The sequence below is a fragment of the Protopterus annectens genome, chromosome 13.part0 (genome assembly GCF_019279795.1).
Source record: "Protopterus annectens isolate FY-2018-M chromosome 13.part0, PAN1.0, whole genome shotgun sequence".
NCBI lineage: Eukaryota > Metazoa > Chordata > Ceratodontiformes > Protopteridae > Protopterus > Protopterus annectens.
In genome coordinates, this window is record NC_056747.1 from 895,422,995 (window position 1) to 895,448,412 (window position 25,418).

The 25,418-nt window shown below is 38.9% G+C and overlaps 1 protein-coding gene across 7 annotated transcripts in view; it reads left to right on the plus strand.

The window, feature by feature from the left end:
- The window catches only part of KSR1 (kinase suppressor of ras 1), a 1,687,803-nt gene that overhangs the window by 963,846 nt on the left and 698,539 nt on the right, over positions 1–25,418 (plus strand). For all 7 annotated transcript variants that reach the window (XM_044054644.1, XM_044054643.1, XM_044054646.1 and 4 more), the window contains exon 4: positions 9,565–10,036. In XM_044054644.1, coding sequence (XP_043910579.1) covers positions 9,565–10,036 — 472 coding nt within the window. The remainder of the gene's footprint in view (positions 1–9,564; positions 10,037–25,418) is intronic.

Sequence of the window (25,418 nt, forward strand, 5' to 3'; positions counted from 1 at the left end):
TATGCTGTATCAACTAGTAGCATTGACTGTTTAACTTAATTTATGCTGCAAAGTTTAAGGAAATTTATTATGTTTAATTGGTACATATTAAGTAATTAAGTTAATAGGAGAAAGAAGGGGGAAGTGTATTTAAGTTGCTGTTTTTTGTCTGAAGAAGTCTAGTTACTAAACTAGACGAAAAGCGCTTAAATTTACTTGTGATTTGCCAGCAGTTTTTTACTCGTTATTTTTAGTAAAAAGCTGAAGAGCTGAAGACTTTGGGGTGCTGCTTGTTCATGTGACTGTATTGAGTTGGATTTAAACAGGTCAGGTGAGTTTCACACTGAAGACTCCTTATGGGTGTCCTATGTGGGACCACCCATTGCTAACAGTTCAAAAAATAGATGCAAGAAAACTAGATATAGTAGTCTGTGACAAAAGACAAAAGCTGATAACTGAAATTGGTACACCCAATGATTACATCTTATGTACAGAAAAATACAAACTCATAAAATACCAGGATTTGCAAGCAAAAAAACAGATCAGTGTGAAATAAAAATACCCAGATAGTTCCAGTAGTAGTAAGAGCAACGGGACTAATAAAAAAGAAATTTACAACTGTTTTTAAATGTATTACCAATACACCTAACCCTGTATGAATTGCAGATAGAGGCTTTTCTGGGCACATTGTGTATGCTGAGACAGCTTCAAAGACTGAAACAATACTAATTTCACGAATTCTAATTGTACCCTGATATATGGATGGAGAAATTAAAACCCTCTGTGTCATAGTATTATACATTCCCCCAGATGACAACATTCCCATTCTAGAGGAAATTTTAACTTGGTCATCCAAAAATATTCAAAATGAAACAATCATCCTAGGGGATGTAAATATTAATTGGTTAGATATCACCAACCAGAACCCCCAAACTAACATCAACCTATTCAACTACACCCAGCTTATCTCTGATATAACTTGGCCCAATAACAAAAAGAACCAAGGCTCAGTCTTAGATTGGATCCTTGTATCTGACCCAAATAAGATCTCCACTTTTGGAACATTACCAAACAGCATCACCACTTACCAGCCTTCGCTATACATAAAACTTCCACAACTGTTAGTAACCACCAGTTAAAAACAAACTAGAGACCTATCCAAATTCTCTCCAGAAACCCTAACAAAATGTTATAGCATACCAACTGGGCACCATTAAAAATCATTCCCCTTGGTGATGCAGTTGAATTATTCAATTCAACATTTCTCAAAATCTTAGATAGGGTAGCACCACCCCGACAAAAAAGAGTCAATACTTACCATGCCACTTGGCTCACCAAATCCACAAAGCAAATCATGTCCACTAGAGACAAAACTTGGAAATCATGGCAAAAATATAAAAACCCAGCTGACCTTGCACTGTACAACCAAGTTACGTAATCAAGCCAAACGGCAGGTAACCAAAAACAAAAAAGAATATTTCCATAAACTACAGGACCAGCATAGGCTAAACCCACAAAATTCTGGGGAGCAATAAATTCCCTTATACACCCAGGCTCTAACACCAGTTCTTGCCCATATGCTGATAAACCCCCCTCTGATATAGCCTCTCTCTTTAACTCCTATTTCATTGGCACCATTGCCAAGCAGACCACCACTTTCCCCTCCTTCTAACCCTAACTCATCAGACCAACAATCTACTCATTCTAAACCTTCCTCTCTACCAGATTTTTCGCTCTCTCCCATACCCACATCCACCATAAAGAAACTTCTTCTAAAACTCAAACCTTGCACCTGTGCTCCTGCCAACTTACTTGCTTTATTCCTAAAAATATCTGCAAGCTCCATCGCTTACCCCATTAGTATACTTCTCAATAGATCAATCCAAGAATCCCACATACCAAATATCTGGAAGAAAGCACACATACTTCCCCTGCACAAAGGCAGCAAAAATTCAGACATCTGCAACTTTCGGCCCATCGTTTTCCTCCCTCCTATTTCAAAAATATTAGAAAAATGTGTCCATACCCAGCTTCTCAACCATTTAATTAAAAACCAACGTCTCACCCCAGTCCAACATGGCTTTAGACTAGGCCATAGCGCAAACACAGCTCCCATCTCTTTTATGGATATAGTAAATCGAGCACGCAGTTCCGGTCTTATAGTCTCTACACTCTTCCTTGACCTTTTAAAAGCTTTTGATACTATTTCACACTCCCCTTTACTCTCTAAACTCAACAATCTAGGTGTCTCACCCCCAACCCTAAACTGGTTCTCAAACTACCCCTCTGGCAGATATCAATCAACTAAATGGCAGGAATCCTGTTCTCCCTTCCTCGGGATCTCCACAGGTGTCCCCCAAGGCTCCATATTGGGCCCCCTTTTATTCAATATATTCATCAATAACTTCCATAACTCCCTTACGCATGGGACCGTGATCCAATATGCAGATGATTTGACAATCATCTACACTGTTGAAACCCCTTCTGAGTTACAACTACTAACCCAAAATGCCTTCAGGTCCTCTGAAAAATGGATGTCAACCAGTCACCTTGCACTCAACCCAAACAAGACTAAACTGATCCTATTCACTCCCAAAAAAATACTTCCCTAAATAGGACTGAATTCTCTATCCACTCCTAAAATAATAGCACCATTGAAGTAATTTCTAGTACTAAACTGTTAGGAGTCATTATTGATGAAGCCCTAACATTTGATCTCCACATACTCAATAACATCAAAAAAACACATCAGAAACTGGGCACCCATTTATAGGCATAGCTGTTACCTCAGCAGCACTGCTAAAAAGACTCTACCCTCAGCCTTTCTACTTCCATCCCTGCTGTATGGTGCCCCTATCCTCACAAATATTCACTCATCTCTTAAAACAAAGCTTGACTCATGTTAAAGTAAGGTCATCAGATTTACAACAAATGCTAGATCCTCATCACACCACTGTTCCTCGCTGCAACAACTAAATTGGCTTGAGCTACCACTCTGTCTCAACTGCCTACACTTAACTACTGCACATAAAGTGATATATAAATCCACAGCATAGGTTCATAGTTTAGTACTAAGCTAACTGCCATTGTGAGCTATTTTAAGTCTAGCCAATTATCTCTTGTGAGACTCAAACCCTGCACCTTGTGTTTGTAAGGCAAACACCTTAACCATTAGGCCACCCTCCCGACCCAAGCATGTCCCTCTCTCTCCTCCTTACTATCGTTGTACCAACCAAATAGACCTCTTAGATCAGAAAATAAAACACTGCTTAAAGTAGACAAATCCCAACTGCCAGCCGGTCAAATGCCATATTCCTTCACTGTTTCAAACTTTGGAATACCCTCCCATCCACAGTAACCTCCATCACATACCCTGCACTCTTTAAAAAAATCTCTTAGACAACACCTCTCCTCCTGTTGGTTATGCCCATGTCAGAAATAATCCTCTCTAATCACACCTACTGCCTTCTTATCCCATTATGCCACTCCCACTCTACTCCTTCTCTTTCCACTCAACTGGTCAATATGTATGTACTCTGATATGTTCTAAATATCATAGTTAAATCAATGCCTAAGATTGTTACTGCATTGCCTTCTAGCTGCCTATGTAACTGTAACTATATGTAAACTCCTTAGCTCCCTCTAGGAAGATCAGAGTAAAATCAAATCATGCTCCTGGCTCTCCAAGGAGACTAGGCCCCTTATGAAACAAAGAGATAGTGCTTGGAAAACCTGGACTAAAACTAAACAACCACCTCTTCTTCAGAAATACAGGCAACTGAGGAACCTTGCAAAAAACATACAACTAATGATAAAAAGTTATACTATAGCTCTGCTCAGCTTAACAACAAATCCAATCCTTGAAAATTTTGTTCAGCTCTCAACAACATCCTCTATCCTGGAAAGCCCTCTAATCCCTCCCCATACCCTAACTCTTCCTCTCAGGAAACAGCTACCCTCCTGAATAAACATTTTATCTCTTCCATCCAAAATCTGGTAACCTCTAAGCCAAACTCTACTTCGACACCCACCACTCCAAGTCCCACTAACACAGCTTTGTTTTCATTTGAGCCAGTTCCCATTACTTACATCATATCTTTACTACTTAAGCTAAAACCTTGCTCTTCTTCCATTGACAATCTATCTCCTATATTCCTCAAACTTGCTGCTGACTCAATTGCCTATCCTATATCTATACTAATTAATCGATCTATTCTGGAATCAACTGTCCCCACCCTTTGGAAATCTTTCTTTACTATCCCTCTTCATAAAGGTGGAAACTCCACTGACCCCTCAAACTACCAACTCATTGCCATTCTGTCCCCCCTCTCCAAGATATTAGAAAAATGTATTCACTCGCAGCTTCTCAATCACCTCCTCACACACCACTTACTTACCCCTACCCAACATGGATTTTGTCCTCACCACAGCACCACCACTGCCCTCCTCTCCTTCACTCAAATCATTGCAGAGGCCCTAGACAACAATAAACTCATTTCTTGTCTCTTCCTAGATCTCTTCAAAGCCTTTGATACGATATGTCATCTACTACTATCCAAACTCGCAAATCTCCACCTGTCCCCCTCCGCACTTGCCTGGTTTAATAGTTACCTATCTGGCAGGGAACAATCTGTCAAATGGCTCTCATGATCCTCCCCTTTCCTTCCCATCTCCACTGGTGTTCCCCAAGGCTCCATCTTGGGGGCCCTTTTGTTTAACATCTTCACCAATGATCTTTACACCTCATGCAAAAAATCTGCCCTTATTCAGTATGTCGATGACTCTACACTTATATCCATCTTAAATAACATTCCTGAACTACACTCCCTGACCCAATAAGCCCTACTATCCACTGAACAATGGCGCTCTCACAACCTACTGATCCTAAATCCCAAAAGACCAAACTCCTACTTTTCCTTCCCCATTCTCTTTCTCATCACAAAACCTCCTTTTTTATTACATCTTCTAACAATACAACTATCCAACCTGACACCCACACTCCTAGGGGTCATTATCAATGAATTAAAGTTCAACCTACACATACTCCAGTGTATAAAAAAAACAAACCAGAAACTAGGTCTGCTATATCAGAACAAAAAATTCCTAACCCCCTGAATCTAGACTTACCCTAAGCCAGGCATTCCTCCTCCCTTCCCTCTTATACACCGCCCCAGTTCTCACCAATATTCAAGCCTCCACTCTAAACAAGCTCCAACAGACTTACCATAAAATAGACAGATTCATTACTAACTCCCCATACAACTCACACCACTGCATTTCTTTAAACTCTCTTCAATGACTTGAACTTCCCCAATTTCAGTATCAGTTTTATATGCTACACTCTATTCTTTATAAAACCCCCTTCTGTCCATCTCTATCTTCCTTAGTCTCCATCTACATCCCATCCCGGACCCTCCGTACTTGTAACTAACAATTACTTGATATCTACCACCCAAAAAGGTCAGTAGGCAAACTACTCTACAAACACTCCCTTGCCCATGCTTGGAACAAACTTCCCTTGACTTACGTTCAATCTCCCACACCTCACACTTTAAAAATAAACTAAAAGCTTATTTTCTTAATTCCGGGACCTGCCCTTGCCATGACCCCACCTAGTCTTCCTTCCCTTTATGTATCCTCAAAAGGTCCATACTTAGTACCTCATTGCACATCTCCCTCCAATGTGCCTACTATGCATTTGCATAATTTTATACAGACAAAAAAAAGTTATTGTTGACCTATTGAACTATATCAATGTAAAATTATGTTACTAAGCTTCTTTTTAATGCAACTTTAACTTTATGCATGTAACCCAACATATGTGAATGTTTTTCCTATAACTGCTATTATATCAATATTGTTTAAAATTGTACTTTTTTAAAAATGTACTACTGGAACTTTTCTCCTCAGGTCTCCACTGAAAATGGGCTACAAGCCCAGTTGGAAAAACCCGGTTAACAAAAATAAATAAATAAAATATGTCTGTGTATTTTATGTATTGCCTTCCAGCTATTTATGTAACTGTGACTATATTTCTATGTTTTATTGTAATCTGTAACATGTTTGGTTTTATGTGGAGCTTTTCTCCCCAGGCCTCCACTGAAAATGGGCTCACCTAGGCACAGTGGACCTTCCCGGTAAACAAATGCAATAAATAAATAATAAGTTAAACTGAGTAAAACTGTGCTTTTAATTTCCAGTGAGTTCCGCTTGTTCCATTAAAGTGAAGAGATTCATTGGGTCTACATGTTTTGAGTGCTGGAAAAAAATAGTGTGTATATACACACACACCCACACAGACATACAGACTTGCACAAACACATATGCATTTGACATATATTGTACACTTGTAATCTAGACTGGTATAAACTGCTTGATTGAAAACTCACAGTAGTTATCTGCATACATCAATGTATGCCTTATGCTTGAAGTATTGTAAATAAATGTATTTTTCTTCTGTGTGTGTATATGGTATGTATGTGTGACAGAAATAAGAAAACTGGCAGGCAAATGAAAACTGTAGACACACACACATTAAAAGTGCATTATATAATTATGGCTGCTTAAGTGATAACCTAATTTCAGAGTACTAGGGCAATGTAGAGATGTGCACAGGCAGCAGATGATGCAATAGTATGAAGTTTGTACAGCATAAGTAAGAGTAAGTGTGGTTACTGTGCAGATTGTCAAATGAAGATAACCCCAAGGGAATCTGCGTGCATGATATGATCCAAACCAAAGGGTAAAAAGGTCACATAGACAATTTAGGAAAATTGCAATAAAGACTCATCTAAGTTAAGAGTCTTCACTGTGATGATACCTTAAACCTGTTGTAGTGATGGCCCATGGGAATATATGCCCATGGCCTCTTAAGGACATACCAGTGTTTCAGCCACATGGCTTATGAATGCACATGGATTTTTACTTTTTGAGTCTTTATGGCTACATTCAGACCAGTAAAACCAAACTGCAGTAGTTGTAGACATGTCATGTTTTGATCTTTTTCCAACCTCATCAGTATATCAAACATGGATTGTTTGGCTATACTCTAGAAATACAGAAATTAAAATCAACCCTGATGTCCATAAATGTTAGAGTACCTACAGAATATCCCAAATAGATATAAACCAATGGGTAAAAAGATCACACAGACAAGCCATTCTGTAGAAACTGCAATAAAGACTCAGCCAAGCTAAAGATTTTAAGGTGTTATTTGTATATACCCATGCACCTTCACTGCTGGAGATTTAAGGTATTACATGCATGATATAATATGACTGCCAAACTGAGCTGCTTTAAATGATGTGAATGAGTTTGCGGCTGTGATGCAAGTAGAAAGGGCATTTTGGTTAGATGGATGGGAATTGCTGTGTACTTTTATCTCCTGTTTTTGAAGACGTTGTGTGCTTGTTTATTTAGGAATTGGGTATGTTCTGTACTAGGAGAGAAGTAGTACAGTAAGTTGGGTAGATCTGAGCATCAATGTTTGTGTAACAGTTTGAAGGTAAAGGTTACCCAAAATAATTTTTCCCTAGATTTTACGGATAGCCATTAGTTGTGGAAGGAGGATGGCTGGTTGGAGTAAATTATTTAGCTATTATTTTGTGGACATCTGTATTGCTGAGAAAACTTTGCTTTTAATTTTTATTTTAGTTTAGATTTCTTTTCCACGGCATGTGTCCCATGAATGAATTTAGGTATCGGTAGTACTTCTAGAACATGTGGCAGCAGGAAATGTTTTGACAGCGTACAACTGCCTTGTTTCATGTGAAGGTCCTTCATGGTGACATCAGTAGGATCCTGAAAGCTTATTTTGATAAAATCTACAAAGGGATTTCTAGTCAAGAGTCTATTTCTTTAAGGTCTGAGATCCCAAGGATGCTTTCTTTCTGGCAATTAGGTCTTGTTTTTATCTAGCTTTCCAAATACAGCAGTTTTAATTTTATTTTCTGTTAAATAGGTTTCCTTTTTCAGTTAAAATATGTTGAAGCCAAAAGCTAAGGTTGCTAAATGCAGTATTTAATTAATGAGAAGAGGAATAGGGTTATTAGAACTATGCAGAAGTATGAAGTCTTCAACATGTTATAGTATTTGTGCATTATATGTGGTCCTACTATAGATCCCTAGGGTACAAAATCTGTATGGGAACTGGCCGAATTTTGATATGAGTTCTGTCTGCAAAATAGCTTTTGAACCACTTTAGTATGGATTGGCTACATTCTTTGTCATGTCACTGCCTAGTAGGAAAGGTTAGTTCACATCACTGAGGGCCTTTGAGAAATCTAAGAATGTTGCAATTTTTTGTTGGTCTTTGTCTCTTTTCATAGCTACATAGAGCCAGGTTGTTTGCAGCAGTTTTTTCTACTGTGGCTAGCTCTGAAATCATGTGTATTTTTAATTGGATTATATTAATTTATGTAGTTGTTTATCTACAGGTGAATTGTACATTATTATATTTGACAGGGGATGTAAATGTCCAAAGGGTCTATGGTTTCTGAAGCTATGTGGTTTATGTTACTCCACATATATTCAGTGGTGTGAGTGTAGTTTGCTTCCATAAATCAGGTACACTGCATTCATGTATAATTGTAAATAAGGATAGTTACCAGGATTGCAGTGTATAATCCGCGGTGGTGGTGCTGCGGTAGCATTGTCGCCTCACAGTAAGACGCTGTCCAGTTTGATTCTCAGCTAGAGCGTCTTTTGCGTGCAGACATGCATGAATGGGCATACCTTCGTTGAAGGTTGTGCATCAGGGCTGGTAACTCGGCACGTAAAAGTCAACTACCAATCATTAGCAGACCGGAGTTCCACTGTGGCGACCCCTAACTGGGAAAAGCCGAAAGACACAACAACAACCAGGATTGCAGTGTATAGCTCCAGCTTTTTCATATATTTTGGATGTATTTTGTCATAAAGGCTGAGCCATTGAATTTGATTTTTGAAAGTAATTTCTAGTCTATGTTAACATTAGTTGGTACTAGTTAGAACTCTGCTTGTTGTCTTATAGTTGTATGTAAAGTAAGAAGTTGTATTTCATCATAATTTATGCAAACTTGTGGGTACTTGAAAGGAAAGAGATTACTAATGAGGATGAAAAAATATTGAACATCCTGGATGGAACACTTGTAATAGGCATTGTGGCTGCTACACAGTTTATGAGACTGACAGCCAACATCTCGTTACATCTAGCAGAACAGGCGGCTGCTACAAGAAGTAAATACGGATTCAGAAGGAAAGCTTTAGCAGAATGCATTTGATGTGTTCGGAGTTGATATTCTCAGGCACATTAGTCTTTGTGAAACACTTGGAAGTAAAAGTGTGGTACGGGCTTCTGGAGATTGGATAGGATTCACTGAGTTATACATGATTTCAAAAGAATAGTCGTATTAGCTTGGACTACCACTGCTTTCTGATAACCTGATATAGCAGGAAGGAAGCACTAGATGGGTAATAAAGCTTTGTCCAGAATTCTTTTAAGACCATAAACATATTAATATGTTTCTTACAAGCACTTTATATGAATTTAAAGACTGACTTATTTTGCATTCTATAGTTAATGTGTTTTTTTGTTTTCATGAACAGGTGAAGAAATAAGAGAGGATATGATTTTGTGTGAAGCAGCTGACAGTCGACGAGGCTCTACTTCTACACTCAATTTGGAACATTCTTGTCCTGCAGGGCTCTTGCGTGCACATTACTCTCCACAGCTTTTGAAAAATGTTTGCTCACCACGTTCTGCATCTGTATCTGCAGTCCCTTCTTCGGACTTTGTTCATACAAGCCATGGACCTTCAGTTAATACAGATAATTTATCAGATCCTTTTCCACCTGCACAGTGTGGTAGATTGGGACCTAAGGCTGCTTATGCCATTGGTGGCACTCCACCAGCCACACCACCAGCAAAAGTCAAAAATAAGCTAAAACCACCTGCAAGGACACCACCACCTCCTTCTCGAAAAGTGTTTCAACTGTTGCCTAATTTTCCAGCACTTACCAGGAGCAAGTCTCATGAGTCACAACTGGGAAACCGGATTGATGATGCACAGCCATTCAAGTAAATAGTCTTTTAGCAGTGCTTATACAGACTTTGATTTGTTTGCTATTTAATTTTCATACTTTTTACCACTAGCTGCCCCTGCATAAGCACAGTCTTGGAGACTAAGTTACATTACAGGCTATATAGTGCAGTGTTGTTTGAAATGTTTGTCTTGGAAATGTAACTGATGAGTACCATTCCTTTTACATAACTCGTGCAGGAAGAAACAAATGGTGCATATTAGATATTGCAAGACATCCGACAGTTAATCAAAAGCACATAAAGCTCATTTTGCATCCTGTGCAAACACAATGAATTAGTTCATTAGCGGGACTATAGCTTTGAGGTAGCAAAGAAGTCATCATCTGGAGGAGTTACAAAGTCCATCCTCATTAAAAATGCAGGAACCTCTTCTTAAATGGTGTACATATAATTTTTAATTGAATGTAAGGTGTGGTTTTGTGTGCAAATGGTGCTTTTTGCAGAATTCACAAACTGCTACACTGAAAGTGTGATCACCATTAAAGAGGTGAGTACTGGAATTGTTGATAGTAAATCAGTCCTGAGTTTAGAGTTTGTAGGAGTTTCAAACCTGGACTTAAATTCAGTAATATCCTAAATAGGAGGCCCAAAGAATTAGTGCTTTGTACATTTTAGTTCTGTATTGCTCATTTGATAAAGAAAAGTCTGCAAACCAAGTTTAGAGAGCACTATGCTGCAAAGTTCTTAATGTCTCTTAATGCAAATTTGATCACTTGGTGGTTGATTTTGTCTAGCTAACTTGTTTACTAAGGGGATAGTTTGCTTCTAGTAGAGTTGATCAATGAAAAGTTTTTTCATTTTCTGAAAAAGTTAACTGAAGTTTTGATTGGCTGGTAGAGAAGATGCTGGCTAAATGTTACATAGTGATGATGTCCTAATATGGCAGAATGTCATTATCTGTCCAAGTTTTGGCAGATATTAACAAAAACAGAAAAAATGAGATCCCAGCATGCTGTTCTCAGAACATATTCTTGCTTCTTTGACACTTTGTGTTCTGAAGTTAAGGTAATTGGAAAGCCATTATACTGCCAAGCTGCCCTTTTCCTGTTGGGACAGATTATACAGTAGCTGTGAATGGATGTGTGTTCAGAATTTTAGTAAGTTCCAAAAATGTTTCTTTTGTATGGTTCCCTTCGTCTGTATTTTGAGGTTTATATCCATGAGATTAACCAAACTAACATGCATCCTGTGGTGTCAAAGAGTGTGTGTGTGTGTGTGTGTGTGTGTGTGTGTGTGTGTGTGTGTATGGGTCTACCTGAGATGGTCGACAAGCCATTTGATCGACTTTCATTTGGTCGACAATTCATTTGGTCGACAAGCAATTTTATGTGGGGGGCTGTGCCCCCCCCCCCTAACTATATATATCAACCCCAGGGTCGCACAGCATTGGGGAGGGAGGCAAATCTGCCTGTCGACCAAATGAATTGTCGACCAAATGAAAGTCGATCAAATGGCTTGTCGACCATCTCAGGTAGACCCATATATATATATATATATATATATATATATATATATATATATATATATATATATATATATATATATATATATATATATATTTTTATATATATATGTATATATATCTGTGTATATATATATATATATATATATATATATATATATATATATATATGTATATGTATTTGTAACTTAGATACAGAGAGAGAGTTTCCTGTAGTTCCATGCAACTGTTAATTGTTGGTCCTGCACATATTCCGGCAGTATACCAAAAAGACAGGGCAGGGAGATGGCCACATAATTATCATCGCCACTTGTAAGTGTGGACATAACTGTGGAATATTTCCTTTGAAGGGCACTCATCCTCTTTCCCCTCTCATATGGAGCAACTACTCATCCATATGTATGACATGATTACATCAGCAGGTAGGTGAAGGTGCATGGTATGGAGTTAGTTCATGTCAGATGAGCATTCAGATCTGAGTTTACTTAGGAGCCACACTAATATCACTTCTGGTGGCCTTAAGGATTGGGAATGCTGATGTTAATTATCAGATACTAATTAAGAATGGAGTAAGTATTGCTTATATGATTGCTACAGTGGGGGAATGGCTGGAGGCTATATCAAAGAGTTGTCTAAAATGGTTTGGAGGAGTTTTCTTGGTACAGAAGAGGGCAGTATCTTCCTCCAGATAGTCTTTTAAGTTCACATTCATTTGTATTGGGAGTAGAAAAGTGTTTTGCTTACCTTTTTACAACATTTTTGGAGAAAGTGATAATGACTGTTTAAAGAACAGGCTAGTGGAAGTAACATAGTCATACATTCCTGCTTACTGTAATTTCTAGCAGGAAGCAGATTGCTCCTGGAATGTGTGCTCATCACCAGATATCATAGTTTATATGTTTGTATGACTAGAACAGTCATTCTTCTCTTTTCGGCTGCTTCCGTTAGGGGTCACTATGACCAGAACAGTCATTAATCACCATTTGTAACATAGCTAAATGTTTTCTCCACACTTGAGAAACAGGTCATTCCATAACAGGATCACTAATTCAGCAAACGAGGGTCTTCTGTCATTGCAGTGTGCATTGTCAGCATCCTGTAGCCAGGTTTCAGCTGGAACCTTTGAGAACAGCCTTACCATTCCCCATTTTCAATGTCAAACAGTCAAGTGGATATAGATCTTTTCTGGTTGTAAGCATTCCTGTGACTGCAGTATAGCATGGAATTTAGTCCAGTATGACTCAGGCTAGCTTGAATACTCTTTTTATCAACTTTTTTCCATCCATTCAGCCTGATTGACTAGTTACCTTTTTAGGAAGACCACAGTGTAAACTGAAATTCAAAAATATGTCTAATTAAACCTACAAAAGAGTTGTGCCTTTAAAGTTCATGTACAGCCATGTATTTCTCTTAAAGGGACAGTCCCAGAGATGTTTTGTTTTGCATCTGGTATTTGTTTACATTTTTTAGTCTGGCTTTCTGAGCATGTCCCAGCTTTGGCTGCTGGGATTGGGGGAGTGTTGCTTACAGAAAGTTTCAATGGTCTCAGTCAAATTCCATCTCAAATCACAGTTGTACTTACAACAGCTCTCACTGAGTCATTTCATTATCTTCAGAGAAAAGTAGCCTTTCATGAATTTTATGACCTCACTTGCCACTGCCTTGCAAGGAGGCATATGAGCAATGCAAAGCTAAAACTTTAGTAAGCAGAGTTTTCTGTTCATCTCATTTCATATGTGGATTTCTGAGTGCTAGCTAAATGCTATGATGTTATGGATAATTGCCACTTGCTCTGTAAAAAGCAACAGAATGATGCAACTTTTGAACAGTAGTAGACGTCTTTTCCTTTTTCTCATTTTTGATCTCTGAATACTAGCCAAGTGTACGTTTTAGTGTGACGTGCAATAGATTCATTTTAAACAATGACGCCCAAAACCTACTGTCACAATGGGGGCTGTACAGTACAGTTATACACACTAATTCTGATTTTTTTTTACTACAGAGTAAGGTGAATATGTCAAGAGACTGCTAAGATTTAGTATGAATTCACTAAACTGTACTCTTTTGACTATACTGCTCACAGTTATGTAATGTAGAATAAATAAAGGAAATAAAAGAGCTGCGCAGTTAAGATAAGCCTTTTGACGAGTTCATCAGAAGTAAACGCTGAGAGTCTTGCCTAAACCCCCCCTACCATAAACACACACAAAATGTAATAACCTTGTTGTTTCCCAGTGATCGGGGACTGAAATGTTTTTCAGGAAGTGAATATCGTTAATTGTGTTCACCAGAGGGAATGAAAACAGGGCTGCATAAAGTAAATTGAAACCAGGAGTAGGGTTGTTGAAGTGGTAAGTGGGGTGACAACTGGGAGGTAACAGGACAAGTTACTTCAGGTCAGAATTTTAGACTCTGGGATTGTCCCTTTAAGAACACTCTCATTTACCTAAAGTCTTCATCAGCTTCTACATATAAATACCCCATCTCACCTTACTCAAGCATGCTAACCCTAACCCTTCTCCTCACTCTAAACATTAATTTACAAAAAATACCCTTTTCCTAGCAGTGCCATTATAGAAGACACTCAGAGATTCAGACACACACACACACACACACACACACACACACACACACACACACACACACACACACACCTGTACGTCTATCTTGTAATCCAGTCCTTATTCTGACCCTTATCTGTAAACACTCACATGCACCAGCATTCATTAACATACTTTTGAACGAACTGCTGTTTGACAAACTCACTCACACATTCCCAAATGTTCATGCACACATTCCCAAATGTTCATGCACACATTCCCAAATGTTCATGCACACACACCACAGTATCCATCCCGTAACCTAGCCCTTACTCTAACCCTAAGCAGCACACATACCCACACCCACCAAACTAGATCTATTCACTTACCTAGCCCTTAGTCTAATCCTAATAAACAAATACTCACATACATACACACACCACTAAATCTACCCCCTTACCCAACTCTTACTGTAACCTAAATCACAAGCACATGCACACATTACCAACCCAACCCACTTAACTCGCATGCAGTTTGAAGTTCCTATTTCAGATGAATATGGCACTTGGGGAAAAAAAAATGTGCCAGACATTGTCACACACACACACACACACACACACACACACACACACACACACACACACACACACACACACACACACACACACGTCATCTAACTGGAACAATCAGTGTAGATCATACAGAATCCTTCAACCTGTTTCCTGTTTTACAATCCTTAATGAACTTGCCTGTCATGACCCACGTGTTACATTATCATAGGAGGTTACTAGGCTAATGGCCCTGGGGGCCTTGCAAGCATAACCAAGATTTTATCCCCAAAAAGTAACCTCAGTCAGCACCTGTCTCCCCTGTCAGTGAGGGACACCGATGGAACCCCTGAGACAAATTTGTGGTTTCCCATCCACTCATCAAGGTTACTCCTGAAGAGGGTCAGCGAGGTACTCTGTTTGACATGTATGGGAAGTCTATTCCAGAGATGGAGCAGCCTCTGGAAGACAAACCTGTCTCTCCAGCAGGCTTTGTTGATGTCACATATTATATTCAAGCCGTTTGAACAGGTAATGCGTGAGGAGTCAGACTTACGGATATGGAGCATCTCTATTTGGGCAGGGTCCATGATTGCCTTGTAGACGAGACACAGATCACCTCTGAGCAATCTGTATGATACTGAATAGAGTGATAGTGATTTGAGCCTGTCCGCATAGGACAGGTGTTGGAGGCCATGGATTCTCTTTGTGAGGTATTTATGTAGCCTTTCCAGTTGGTGCAGATGTTTGGAGAGGTACATACCAACCAGGCATTATACTCAATTATTGGTCTAATGGGGGAGGAGTATAGAGAGGTAATAACCTCCTTTTTTCTGGATGCAATCCCCTTACTTATGATTTGAACCAAGTAAAAGGCTTTTCTGACCACTGCCACTACATGATGATCAAATGTTAGGTTATCAACCCGAGTACCCAGGTCTGTCACAGCTTAGCAGGTTGCCGTTGATGTTGTAATCAGTAGGGGCCATGTTTTTGTCAAATGGTATGACGATGCATTTATTTTTCATTTAGCGTGAGATCATGACTTTGGCACCAGTCATTAGTTGCTGTGAGACCCCCTTGCAGTATGTTAACATAGTTTGGGGAGTCGATGACAGCACCCAACTTACAGTCGTCTGCAAACTTGGTCAGCCACAGGCTTTTTGTCTTTGCCTGGACCTCTGAAAAGTAGATGCCAAACAGTAAGGGTCCCAGGACAGATTCCTGGGGAACTCCACTAGTGACAGGTCTGCTATTGGAGGTGGAGACACCTCTTTTGACTCTGAAGGTCCTGTCTCTGAGCCAGTTGGTTACCCATGTGATGAAATAGGAATTTACGACAAGTTGTGTTAGCTTTTTGATGATGCCTGAGTGGGGAATTCTCTCAAACACCTTGGCCAAGTCAAGGTAAGATGTATAGACTGACTTTCCTTCATCCAGGGCTTTGGTAACCGTCTCAAAGAAATCAACCAGGTTCAACAGGCAAGATATTCCCTTGACGAATCCGAACTGGGTTGGGATAAGTGCTTGGAGATTGCCTTTGTCATTGTTTATGAGATCCGTAATGACACACGCCATGGCTTTACAGATCAGGCTTGTCAAGCTGATGGGGCAGTAGTTTCCAGGGTCAGTAGTGGCACCACCTTTGTGCAAAGGAATGACAATGGCAGTTCTTCACTCTGCTGGAATGAAACCTGTACTTAGCTATGGTTGAATAGGGTGATTTATGGCAAAGCCAGTTCTTGCTGGAGATGGTGCAGAATACAGCCTGGGTATACTGTCAAGTCCCATGGAAGCTGTGTTCTTTGCCTTGGGTAGGGCCTTTAACACTTGATCTATGGAGATGTGAGGTGCGGGACAAGTATCAGGCATGTTGAAAGGGCCTTTGGGGGGAGACAGGGGGGTGAAGTTTGTGCTGAACCTATCTGCTAGCAGGTTGGCTAAGTCAACAGGATCAATGTAAGTGATACTGTTAAGTACTAATTCGCAACAAACCTGGGCTTTGCCATGGAGGTTTCTGATGTAACTGAAGAAGGCTTTGTTGTTTCCCTTTGTTTCGGAGGCTAGTTCGACTCATAATTGGCTTTGGAGGTTTTCACTAGTGACCTAATTTGATTGTTGAGGCTAAGGAGAGAGTTTTTCAAATTTGGAATTTGTTCCTTTTTACCCTTGAACAACACTTTCTTCTTTTTGTTGTGTTGGCTCTTTCAGAGTAATTGTGAGACAGTTCTCAGCCAGCTAGCATGGCATGCTGCTGCTGTTGAAGTAGTACTGGAATCTGTACTAGAATCTTTAGTGTTTTTGTTGTCTTCAGTAGCACAGCTTATTTATCTCTGCTTACAAATTCATATGCTGCTGTTATGGCTACATACCTCTCAACCTGGAAACATCAAAAATCTGGACAGAGGCCCATGAAAAATAGGTGCAAATCTATATGCTGATTAACATAAAATTTGCATACATAATTATATAACCCAACCCTCTCCAATGGAATTGTGGGGTACCAATTTTCAAATGCGGACTGAACAGACAACCAAAACATGGCCCCAGCCTGCTGCTCGTTTCTATGCTGCATAGCATAATAAGCTGTCATGAAGAATGGAGTGGCCAGTACACACACACACCTCGTTTGCTTAAATAAAATAAGCTGCTGTTCGTTTCTGCTTAAATAAAATAATAAGCTGCTGCTAAAGAAATATCAGATGTTGCAAGCCTGCAACACACACAATAAAAGTGCATAACATAAGCTGGGATAAAGAATGGAGTTTGTTTAAAAACTAATCTGCTGCCTGTTTCTATGCTGCATAACATAATAAGCTGTGATTAAGAATGGAGTGGCCAGTACACACACACACACACACACACACACACAAACACACACACACACACACACACACACACACACCTCATTTGCTTAAATAAAATAAGCTGCTGCTCATTTCTGCTTAAATACAATAATAAGCTGCTGCTGAAGAAATATCAAATGCTGTACACACATGGAGCACACACACTGCTCATTTCTGCTAAGCTGCTGCGTAAATAAAAGAAATAGATAACATAACAAGCTGCTCCTGCTGCAGAATGGAGGCCAGTACAAATATCAGATGCTGCTACACTAATACACACACACACACACACACACACACACACACACACACACACACACACACACACACACACATACACACACACCCTGCTTGTTTGCTTAAATAAAACATGCTGCTTGTTTGCAGAAATAAAATAATAAGCTGTTCCGGCTGCTACACACACACACACACACACACACACACACACACACACACACACTGCTCGTTTGCTTAAATAAAATAATAAGCTGCTCCTGCTGCTTAAATAAAACATGAAGAATGGAGTGGCCAGTAGAAATACCAGATGCTGCCAAATACACACACGGAATGGAGCGGACTGCAATCAGAATTCTTTTTTTCTTACCTGGGACATGCCCTGCGGCATGTAGGCAGGTGCTGGATGGACTGAGCGGACTGAAAGTCTGAAACTTAAATTTGCACAGCCATTCCCTCCAAAACAGTTCAAAGTCTGATGGAGTCCAATGAAGCTGATGTTATCACGAGTGCCACTGCCCCTGTGGGCTGGTGATGCGTGGTGACATCAGCTATAAATTTAAAGTTGTAACACACAAAAAAAAAAAAGTGAAAAATAAGCCAAAAAAATCAGGAATTAAAGGGGCCACTTGGGAATTCGTGGCACCCCATTATTTTGCCCTCAAAACTGGTAAATACTGAGGAATTCGGTAAGGTTGAGAGGTATATATGGTTATCTGGCATTTCAACAACTCTGCACTTAACATCAGATTACATTTTAAAGGTGTTGTGGATGTGGTTTTTTGGTTTTGCTACTGTGATGTAGTATCCATAAAAAGGCTGAGATACAGACAGGCTGTTCAATGCAATTGATAACTGGTGCATTAAAACTGCTGAGAATAGTGACAGTGACACTATGCCTGTCTACAGATATCTGATGGTATGACTATACTTGTCTATTGACTTCTGCTAATATTAAAAAAAAAAAAAAGTTTTCCTTCAGCTGTTTGATTCCCAGTTTGCCTGCTATGAATTTGAACATATTTGCTCAATAGTTTTTCCCAGGTTTTTGTTTACTCAGTGTACATTGTAGAAATATGTGTTTGTGATTACATTTTACAGTTTTAGTTGACTGTAATATAGCAGTACTTCAACAGCAACAGTGATCACTTAACATAAAAAAAAATGTTTCAGCCTTTCTCTGAGTTGAAGTGAGTGAGCATAAAAAAAGTAAGGGGAGTATCTGGGCAAAGCTTGCCACAAAGGGGCCGTTTGCCCTTGAAAAAAGCTTTAGTTTTCTGTTTGGTTTAACTGCATGAAACTACTGTACCTTACCTTCAAGTATATATATACGTGAGTAAATAGTTTTATGTTGTAGATGCCATGCGTTTGTTAGAGAAGTTGGATTTTGAGGTATAAAGCAGTGGTCTGTATAACAAAAGGACTCCTTAAAACCTGTCTCAGGGTTAATGCCTTCCTTATGGAAGACTCTAGAAAATCTCTGGGCAAATATGAGTATCACCAGTTCTGAAATACTGTTATTGCTGGTTCCCCTTCTTTCAAGCCAAAAAAACTTTCAAAATACTCAGCATAGTATATGTAAATGTATGCATGTCCAGTGGTAGGAGCAACACTCCCTTTTTATTAAGAAAAGCATGCTGGTAATTATCTTTCTTAAAGAAAACCTGATTCCAGCTGCAGTGATTTACAGACAATGCGTGCAACATATTCCACTATGGTGCATCGCCATAACTAATGGATTATAACCTATTAAAAATAATAATGGTATAGTAGTGACCTTACCAGAACAGATTCTGTAACAATGTGTAGGCTAAATGCATTCTTAAGAGTAGTTAACATGTTCCAGTCTTTTATTTTACCTGTATTACATTTATTAATTTTAAAGGTTTTTTAAACAACTCCTTTATTATGGGAAAGTATAATATCATACTATGCATTAATAATAAAGAAATATATGTATTTATATATGGGTGTGTGTGTTTGTGTGTGTGTATGTATGTGTATGTATGTGTATGTATGTATGTATTTGTATATTTGTGTTTGTGTGTGTGGGTGTATATATATATATATATATATATATATATATATATATATGGATCTATGTTGATCCATCAAAATTACGTTTCATTGAAATGTAAACCGTCAAACTCACTTTCGCGAAAGTGCACTTTGTCGAAAATGCACTTTCGCGAAACACAAAATAACGAAAAAAATGCAAAAAACCCCCCAGTAAATCACATTTATGCAGTGGGGCTGCGCCCCCTGTACCCCCCCGTACTTAAATATACTAACTCTGAGATCGCACTACAGTGGGGAAAAGGATATATTCCCTTATCCCCCTGTAACGCAATTCTGCGAATCAGCTTTCAACTTCCGAAGTAGTGCACTTTTGTGGAAGTGGGCCTGGCCAAATAGGAGGAGACCCATTTTATATATATATATATATATATATATATATATATATATATATATATATATATTTGCACAGACATACACACACATAATCACTAAAATGCAAGGTGAGTGAGATAAAAAAATAAGTACCAAAGGTTTATGATTACATCTCTGATCAGGCATTATATCGATAATAACTTATCTACAATCACTCCAGTATGCCCATTTTTGCAGTAACAGCTTTCATTTTAGGCATTCACATCCAGTGTTTCTATCTCTTCCTGGTAGAATTTCTGCATCAGTGTTTCTATATATTTCTGTATTCACAGTATCAGGAGATCCCTGCTTATTCCATTCCCTAGTGATGGTTTTCTTACCTAACCACACTGCTTGCAACATATTCCCCTTGCGTGCATCCCTCCTAATTAGTGAATCATAACCTATTAAGAATAGTGATGGTGTAGTAATGACCTTACAGATGCTGTCATAACATGTTTGAATTTCAGTTGTCAACATAAGTAGGACAGGACAATCCCAAATATATGAGGAGGCAGTCTCCAAGACCCGCAGTGTCACATCTCCATCATGATAGCAGAATCCCTGGAAACATCCTGGAGAGCCATAAAGGCATATACAAATACTAGAAGTAGCTTTGGCACCCAAATAAATGAAGGTGCATTAACTTCATTAAGTTCACTGACATCATAGCATACCTTGGAATTAGAAGGATTTTAGCTAGTGTACTGTGGATATTTGTATATTAAGCTCATGCTCCCAGACAAATCTAAATTTTTGTCTTATGGGATCTTACACTGGTCATTATGGGGTATATCCTAGAAATAATACCTTTAGGGACAACTTAGAGATTACCAATGTTTAACCCAGAATTGTAACCATAAAGGCCAGTCTTCTGTTGGGAAGAAATTCTATTTTCACATAATTAAATCTATTGATTAAGGATCAATGCAATTCTTCGTCCTCTCAGGTGGTTCCCAATAGCCTTTGAAAAGTATCCCATATTATCAGTTAGCCTACAACTATTAATTGATCTCAAAACTGAAGCAGTGGGAGTTTTTCAAATTTCTGATTAATTACCACTGAGAAAAGTTCCGGTTATTGTTTAATCTAAGAGGGGACAGATTGGTTATCCAATTAAGTGAGTTAGTTTCCTGAAATGCCAAATAAATTAGCCTTAAACTCTCCTTGACTATTCCTTTTGCTTTTCATTTTAATGGAAACCTTCCACAAGTAAACATCCTATAGAGGCTATTGAGTGAACCTGATTGAGCGAGTATTAGTTTATTCCAAATCGAAGAAGATGAGGCCCCAATCATGTCCAGCAATGACTTCAGTCTAGTAGAGTTATTATTTACTTTAAAGGGAGGAAGAGAAAGGCCTCCCAAAGTCAATGGTAGGGTAAGTACTTCCCAGCTCATCCTATGTTTGCCACCATTCTATAAAAAAGTTAGTAATTAGTCTTTTTAAGATCAGGAAAATGATGCAAGTTATTGTCTGGGAGAGAAGAAATCAGCTGATCCATTCAATGTTTGTGGGAAATCTAGACAAAGAGCTCTCCATTTAAAAAAAAAAAGCCTTTAGCTTTAGTCAAATTAGAACTGCAAGACTGAAGAACTGTTTTCCTTAAAATCTCTCCATGTTTTATACTCGGATATGTCATTTTATAATCTTTACCTAAAAAAGGGAATTCCCTCAGAATAATAAATAAATAATACTTTAATTTTAACAGTCTCCGTTTTAACATGATAACTTTATTACCAGCTGTAGTACATTACAATCAAACTGGATTTGTTAAAGGAAGATCTACTTTTCACCAACTCCTTAAGGTGTCCCTGATTTTGGAACATGCTAATAAGTCAAACACTTTGTTGATTATGACTAGTTTGGATACTGTAAAGGCTTTTGACAGGATGTCATGAAACATTTTATTTCAGGTTTTGAAAAGGATGAGATTCCCTGGTAAATGTTTTGTCAATGATTAAATATATTTATTCACATTCCTTTCCACAAGTAAAAGTGGGTGCCAAATGTGTGGGTACTGTGCAGATGACATGAGGAATCAGGCAGGGGATGTCCATTATCCCCATTTATCTTTGCTCTGTACATAGTGCCACTAGCAACTAGTATTACAGATTCTGACATTAGAGATGTCAAACTGCAGCCCACTTTATTTGGAGTGGGTATATACAATAGTAAGTCATTAGTATACAATGATTATTTATAGGGTGGTCTCCAGTTTGATATTCCTTCATTTCAGAATCTTATTTGCTGCTCTTAAGGTCACACTGGATTTTGCCTCAGGCCCTTAATCTTGGATTTGGTTTCATAGTGATCTTTTTACTACTTAAGTTTTGACTCTTTTGTGAATTCCAGTTGGATTTCAGGTCACAGCCACACTTTTTTCTGTCATCTTTTTTCTTTTTAAGTAGAAAATGTATCTTTATTCTGCCAAGTTCTCCTTGCTGTTAGGATGCAATTCCCATTGCATATGATTTCACCTGCTTCTTAGCAGTTTGGTAGGTATGTTGGTTTGCTTTGATTTAGTGCTTTTTGTGTGTGTAATAGTGCTGACTGTATAAAACAGTATTCAGGTTTGAAGAAATGTGAGAAGTGTAGTCATAAAATTCTATTATGGGACCTACATATTATGTGCACTGTTTGCTTGGGTCCACAGTTCTTAGTCTGCATGTGATATTTGTGGTGTTTTGACCTAATGAATCAAAAGGAAATGTAGGAATAAGTGGATTATTAAAGCATTCTTGCCTAGAGAATCTCATGATGATTGTGAAGATTGGGTGAAGATAGATGAAGGCTGCCAGCCTAGCCAGATATAATTTTGGAGATAATTATGTCATCTGTAACTATTAATGTAAACCACAGGTTTGTTGTCTTAAATTGTAAAAATAGTGTTACATGTGGAACTGGAAAAAAATGTAACAACAGTGCACTCTACTGACCAAGTAAAACATGTTGTGACACTTTGATGATAGGACTCGGAGCCAGTGAGTCTAGAGTGGGGCATCCTGCCTATTGTTTTAAGGCCAGAGTTAATGGCCATAATTTGCATGCATAAATGTCCTTTATTGCTCTGGTTTCTGCCCAGAGATGAAAAATGTAAATGTAGTTTCTGTTAGCCTGGGAACCCAGGGAAGTGTGAAGAAAATGTAAACCAGGAATGTGATTTTAAAAACAGAGAGAATCAGAGAGCATTAAGCATTTTTGTCTTGACCATTCAACACATCAGCACTGTCTTGCTCTATATGTAAGTTTATCTTAGACTTGTGTTTTCTCTTAGAAATAGCTAGGAACTAAAAAGAGTAGACTAAGTGTTTTTCTGTCATGTCAGAGCTGTACTACTGAATTATTTTAAGTATTTCTCTATGATCTCTGAACTCTTGACTAGCACTGTGTAATAAAAAGTATTGTCTTGTGTTTTGACTATTTGTTATTAAATATTTGTAAACCCTTTCAACTGTGGCTGTTTTTGTAGAGATAATTTAAGCTCTTTAGAGTACTTGCACGCCTTTGGTAAAATTGTACAAAGCCACTCCAAAAGCTTTAGCCATGGGCCATACTACCAATTGGATAATGATATTGCACAGTAATAATTGGACACCCTTATAAGGGCCTTTGAGTAGCTGATAAATATTAGTGGGTAGTGGCAGCTGGTACTACCATATAGTCTTGGAAAAAGGGGCACAGCTGGAGAACCTGTGCCAGCCTGTGTGGTTGTATAAACTCTTCTCAGAGAGTGTGTGTGTGTGTGTGTGTGTGTGTGTGTGTGTGTGTGTGTGTGTGTGTGTGTGTGTGTGTGTGCGCGTGCGCTAATTAGGCAGGGACACAAAGCACTGGTTGGACAGAGAGGGTGATGGAGGTTTTAGCTTGCCTACTAGGCTGAGATCTGGACTCTATAGCTGTTCGAGTGGGGAGTCTTATTGGGGATTTGGAGAGCAAGGGAGCGACCAGCCCTGGACTGACTGTGATCTCTGTGTGCTCTTAAGGAAATTGCACTTTGCTGTGTGTATTTGTTATCCTTTCCTCCTATATGAGATGCCCCTCACTGGTGTTAGTGGTGAGGATTGAGGCTCCTTGATTGCTGGGCCAGGGCATGGGTGTCACAATGATAGTGAATTCTTATCCTCCCAGCAGCCCAAAGAACCCCCTCCTCTGAATTCCAGAAACCCAGATCCAAGGACAGAGGGTCAAAAAAGGGAGATTCATCTTGGTCTCATTCAATTTCTCATGCTGTGATGAAGAGACTGAGGCAAGAGGGTAGTGAGTCAGGACAGTGATTTACCTCCTCTAAGCCTTTTTCTGCTGGGTCCATTAGATGTGTCAGATAAATTTCTTCATAAAAGAGTGTTGCTTTGGTTTTTGATTGCATTAAAATGATGAGAGAGAGATATGGCAATACTCTCATGGTTGTGTGCACCTATTTTGATATGTCACAACGTTTTTCTGTAAGGATGGTGGAGATTCCTTGACAGATGTGGTTCAAGTGGAACTCTTATAAACAGAGAAAATAGCAATCTGGGAAGATCCAGCTTGGTTGCAATGCTTTCTCGAACTGAAGCCAATCCAGAGGCAGAAGTAATGGGAAAAGTCATGGATTTCTTTACAATTCATCCAGAGAGGTAGGGGGGCAGTAGCAGAATCTCTGAAGGATTGCATGAATTTCTTCCTCTGGATGCAGTTGGTGATTGCCTGTCTCTTCTTCTTCCTGTATGGATGACTTTCATGCATGACAGATGATGTATCCTGAGGCCACAGAATCCCATTCCACATTTCGTTCCACAACCATGTTCAATTTTGTTATCCAGCAATCCCACTTTGTGAGAGCTGCAAACAAGAAGAGATATGTTCAACCTCATCCTTAAAATGTCCATTCAAAAAGTCTAAGCAGACTAGAGAAAGTCTAGAAATTATTCACAATTCAACAGATATCAGACAGATTCTTGATCTTGGTAGTTTAAGTTTATCCTCAGGCAAACATGTTTGGACATTCTTGGTGCAAATATTTCTTCCTTGCCTGTTAAGAGAATACTAGATATGCTGTTTGGACCTCCAAAACACATAGAGTTGAAGAGATTTTAACACTTCCTGGCAGAAGCCAGTCACTATTAGTTTTGGAGTTTACTGTTTGGTCTTACCACAGCCCCCAGGCTGTTCATCAACTGCATGGCTGTGGTTGCAGATCACCAGGGGCTTTAGAAGACAAAATTATTTCCTGGGTAGGTACCTTGTAGATTCACTAAATCTGGGTAATCGTGTGTTAGGTTTAGAGTCTCCACTATTCATGTTCCAGTCCTTGCACAT